The sequence below is a fragment of the Sapajus apella genome, unplaced genomic scaffold (genome assembly GCF_009761245.1).
Source record: "Sapajus apella isolate SASKATOON/1434 unplaced genomic scaffold, GSC_monkey_1.0 scaffold138, whole genome shotgun sequence".
NCBI classification, from domain to species: domain Eukaryota; kingdom Metazoa; phylum Chordata; class Mammalia; order Primates; family Cebidae; genus Sapajus; species Sapajus apella.
In genome coordinates, this window is record NW_022437078.1 from 869080 (window position 1) to 874248 (window position 5169).

Consider the following 5169-nt stretch of genomic DNA (forward strand, 5'->3'; position numbering starts at 1 on the left):
CCCCTAAAATCTGCCTAGGGTCTGATAGAGTAGCTTACTACAGAAGTGACTCAAATCTGATTCATGGATTTCAATGGGAGTATTTTTAGAGGGGCTTCAAAGCTTGTTAGTTTAATTTTTTTTAAAGTTAGTAATAATAGCTGTAAGTTTATTGATTATACTAGTTACTATGCTCTACGCCCTGTGCTAAGGGATATAATCAATGTAAAATGCATTCAGCATAATAGCCAAGTAATAAGCGCCTGTACTCCCCACCTACTCGGGAGGCTGAGGCAGAGCAGTTATTTGAACCTGGGAAGCAGAGGTTGCAGTGAGCTGAGATTGTGCCACTGCACTCCAGCCTGGGTGACAGAGCAAGACTCCATCTCAAAACAAAACAAAACAAAAAAATTGTTACTCACCATAAACCTAAGCAAAGTACCCTGTAAGAAAGCAAATCCAGCTCTATAGTGACTGGTGACTAGATCCTTCCACCTGGCCTCTACTTTCTTTTCTTTCTTATTAATACTAACAATATATGTAATTTTGTTTCATTCTCAAAACCACCAAAGGTAGGAGCTGGTATCCTCATTTGTAGATGAGGAAACCAAAGCTCAGAAACATTGAGAAACTTGCCTGAGTTCACTTAACAGGGTCAGGGTTAGAATTCACATCTGACCCCCAAAGCCTGCGCCTTAGTTGTTACATTTTGCTGCTTTCAAGTGACTTGATCAGTAGCACCATGTACTAATTCTGACCTAATTACATGAGAATCCAACAGGGTTATTTTTCTTTTTTTAATTTTTTTGGAGACAGAGTCTTGCTCTGTCACCTAGGATGTAGTACAGATGTGCAACCATAGCTCACTGCTGTAGGCTTGACCTCCTGGGCTCAAGTGATACTTCTGTCTTAGCCTCCTGAGTGGCTGGGACTACAGGGTACGTGCCACCACACCTGGCTTTTTTTTTCTTTTTCTTTTTTTTAAGATGCAGTCTTGCTCTGTTCTCTGGGCTGCATTGGTATGATCTTGGCTCACTGCAACCTCTGCTGCCCAGGTTCAAGTTATTCTCTGACCTCAGCCTTCCAAGTCGCTGGGATTATAGGCCCGTACCACCACACCCAGCCAATGTTTGTATTTTTAGTAGAGACAGGGTTTCACCATGTTGGCCAGGCTGGTCTTGAACTGCTGACCTCAAGTAATAAACCCACTTGGGCCTCCCAAAGTGCTGGGATTATAGGCATGACCCACTGCACTTGGTGTTTTTTTTTTTTTTTTTTTTTTTGTAGAGACAGGGTCTTGCTTTGTTGCCCAGGCTGGCCGTGAACTCCTCGGCCAAGTGATCCTCCTGCTTCAGCCTCCCAAAGTGCTGGGATTACAGGCGTGAGGCCCTGTTCCTAGCCAGCTGGGTTATTTTTCATTCTGTCTTGTATACTTGCCTCAGTACTTACCATTGGCTCTGAGAACTGGAGAGGGGCTGCTCTGCTGCTAGGTCCGGTTCACTCTTATCAGGACCATTTGCTGTGGATTTACAGAGTTGACTCTTCTGGTGTTGGCGGATCATTTCTGCCAAGGTCTCTTGGACTTCAGCAACAGTTCTCTGTGAGTTTTGGAGACTGGCATGCTTTTCTGAAAGGAGCGCCTTAAATGTGCTCAGTATTCGCTCACCTTCTTCTGTGAGTTTCAAGTCTAGTTCTGAAGGCCTGCTTGGCTCTGGCTGAGAAGTTTCAGGGTCAGTTTCTTCAGTGCTGATAGTGTCTAACTGCTGGCTTGGCTCAACAGAGAGTGTGCTGTGACCAAGCCTAACCCAGACACTGGAATTTGGGCAAGGCCTGGAGAGAGACCACCAGAATTCATACAGACGCCCATAAAGAAAAAAGGCCTCCAAACTTCTGAAAGCTGGTATGGCAGGGGATTGATGGTCACCCAATTTGTCTTTTAGGTGGTCACAGCCTAGGAAAAAAAGAAAAAGATTTTGGGTTGTGCGTTTCTCTAGTTGCCAGAAATCTAGCTTTCTGTCCTTATGTTCTAATTCTTATCACCCAAGAAGCATACTCCAAGAAAAAAGATAATGGTGTGATCCACAGGGCCACATGCCTTTCCACCAAGAGCCAACTGGGGGCTAAACAGTTCCTGGCTTGGGACAATGTTCTCATTACTACATCCTGGGAGTCATTCAAAGCATGACAGAGTATTCCATTTGTTCTACTGAAGGCTCTGGGGCCACACTGAGGTAAGATCACACTGTCTCTCTGAAAAATCACAATGATTTAGTTCAGTGACTGACTGTGCAGCTCAAGGAATGTCTACCTTTTTGCTGTTCTTACTATAACATGTAACTATATTCCTATTTCTCTCTCCCTTAAACTGACTGTGTGGAAAGTGGACAGGAGGCACTAAGGGGGTAGGTCCAGGTAAAGGAAAACAGTGTAGCTGTTCTTAAGAGTATGGGTAAGAGAATTCAAACTTTCTACTAAAATGACACAGCTGGCCAGTCCCCATCTTTTTTTTTTTCTTTTTTTTTCTTAGCTATACTGCATTAGTCTCCATCTGTTAATAATCTCAGTACTCTCAGTGCCACACCACTAGTGGTGGTGATGCTGTCCATTAAAGCATGCGCCTCAGGCAGCGGGGAGTCATTTACCGTCAGGGAGAAAGGCTGAGTACACTTCCTGCATGATGGTGAAGCTCCCCGAGTCATAGCTCCGGACCACTGCCCGAAGGAGCGCCTGCACAGCCTCGTCCCAGGAGGCCATCTGCTGGCTCAGCACTGCCAGGGTCAAGTCATGGCAAATGTGAAGCAGGAGCTGGGGAGAGAAGCCAGAGTCTGAGTTAAATATCCTCACAAAGTAGGTGCCAAGGATGCCACCAAACTGTTCCTATTAACCACAGATGGAAACAAGTACACACAATTCACACTTACGAAAGTTCCTCTTGTCTCCACCACCCATTTTTGTTTTCCCCGTCAGAAACTCTCATGTCTAGCTGCACAGCAACACACATATACCGCTGTTAAAGTCTGAGGAAACACCTTTACATTTGCATTTAATTAAAACAAAAAGTGAGTTTCTAGAACTAAAAGCTATAATTAAAAACAAAATAAATGCTAGGTGCAGTGGTTCACACCTATAATCCCAGCACTTTGGGAGGCTGAGGTGGATGGATCACCTGAGGCCAGGAGTTCAAGACCAGCCTGGCCAACATGGTGAAAGTCCGTCTCTACAAAAATCCAAAAATTAGGTGAGCATAGTGGCATGCATCTGTAATCCCAGGTACTTGGGAAGCTCAGGCGGAAGAATCATTTGAACCTGGGAGACAGAGGTTGCAGCGAGCCAAGATCATGCCACTGCACTCCAGCCTGGGCGACAGAGTGAGACTCCGTCTCAAAAAATGAATAAATAAAATAAATAATTAAAACAAAGCTTGGAGTATAACTAAGAAAAATGTGATCAATTTTAAGTATGTAGTTTGATAAATTCTGAGAAACACATATAGTTCCATTAACTACCAGCAAAATCAAGACAGCGTTTTCATCAACTGAAGATACTCCCACTGGCTCCTCTGCAGGCGATCCCCTGGCCCCACCCCAATGGCAACCACTGAGCTGGTCGTTTTGTCACTTTAATTTTGTCTTTTCCAGAATTCATATAAATGAACCACAGAGTATATGGTCTTTTGTGTCTTTAATGCTTTCGAGATTCACTGATATTATTTGTGTGCCAGGAATTTGTTCCTTTTTACTTTATTTTTCTTGACACAGGGTCTCATTCTATTACCCAGGCTGGAGTGCAGTGGTGCCATCTTGGCTCACTGCAGGCTCTGTCTCCCAGATTTGAACGATCCTCCTGCCTTAGCCATCTGAGTAGCTGTGATTACAGGCTTGCACCACCACACCCGGCTAATTTTTGTATTTTTAGTAGAGATGGGGTTTCATCGTTTGCCCAGGCTGGTCTCGAACTCTTGAGCTCAAGTGGTCCACCCGTTCTGGCCTCCGAAAGTGCTGGGATTACAGGCGTGAGTCACCAAGCCTGGCGCTTTTATTGTTAAACAGTACAGTATTTCGTTGTACAGACACAATACAGTTTGTATATCCACTCAACAGTTGTTGGACATTTGGGTTGTTTCTAGTTTTGGGCTATTGTGCTAGGCTAAGTTGCTATACACACTTGTGTACAAGTCTTTGTATGGCCATCTGATTTTATTTTTTTAGGAGAATATCTGGGTAGTAGAACTGCTGGGACATTTGGCATGTGCATGTTTAACTTAATAAGAAACTGCCTGGCTGGACACAGTGGCTCACGCTTATAATCCCAGCACTTTGGGAGGCCAAGGCAGGTGGATGACATGAGGTCAGAAGTTCAAGACTAGCCTGGCCAACATAGTGAGAAACTCTGTCTCTACTAAAAATACAAAAAATATTAGCTGGGGGTGGTGGTGTATGCCTGTAATCCCAGCTACTTGGGAGGCTGAGGCAGAAGAATTGCTTGAACCTGGGAGGCAGAGGTTACAGTGAGTAGAGATCGCACCATTGCACTCCAGCCTGGTCGAAAGATTGAAACTCCGCCTCAAACAAAACAAAACAAACAAAAAAGAAATTTCCTGTTTTTCAAAGTAGATACCATTTGAGAGGTCTTGTTCCTCATAAATATAATGTTGCCCCATTTTAAAATGAGGGAAAGAACTATGCCAGGCATAGCGGTTCATGCCTATAATCCCACTACTTTGGGAGGCTGGGGCGGGAGGACTGCTTGAGGAGTTCGAGACCAGCCTGGGTAACAGTGAGACCTAGTCTCTACAGAGGAAGAAAAAAAAGAAGTAGGTATATTCACAAGACAGACACAGCAGTTAATATAAATCAGCTGATCTCTTTATATCAACATGGACAGATTTTAACAAACAATAGCTTCTGAAATAAGCAAACTGAAAAATTATACATGTAGTACTGACACAGGAGTTACCTTTGGTGAGCTAAGGAAGCAGTGAAGGGCTGAGGAAGGGAACAAGGACTTCAACTTTACTGTACTGTTTTATTTTAAAAAGTACTCAAATAGGCCGGGCGCGGTGGCTCAAGCCTGTAATCCCAGCACTTTGGGAGGCCGAGGCGGGTGGATCACAAGGTCAAGAGATCGAGACCATCCTGGTCAACATGGTGAAACCCCATCTCTACTAAAACTACAAAAAATTAGCTGGGC

At 44.2% G+C, this 5169-nt stretch overlaps 1 protein-coding gene across 1 annotated transcript in view; it reads right to left on the reverse strand.

Annotated features, from left to right (window-relative positions):
- Positions 1-5169, reverse strand: part of GEMIN5 (gem nuclear organelle associated protein 5) — a 55192-nt gene that overhangs the window by 4059 nt on the left and 45964 nt on the right. Inside the window, exons 21-22 of the mRNA XM_032263800.1 lie at positions 2622-2856; positions 1429-1930 (exon numbers count right to left, since the gene is read on the reverse strand). Of these exons, the coding sequence (XP_032119691.1) occupies positions 1429-1930; positions 2622-2856 (737 nt within the window). The remainder of the gene's footprint in view (positions 1-1428; positions 1931-2621; positions 2857-5169) is intronic.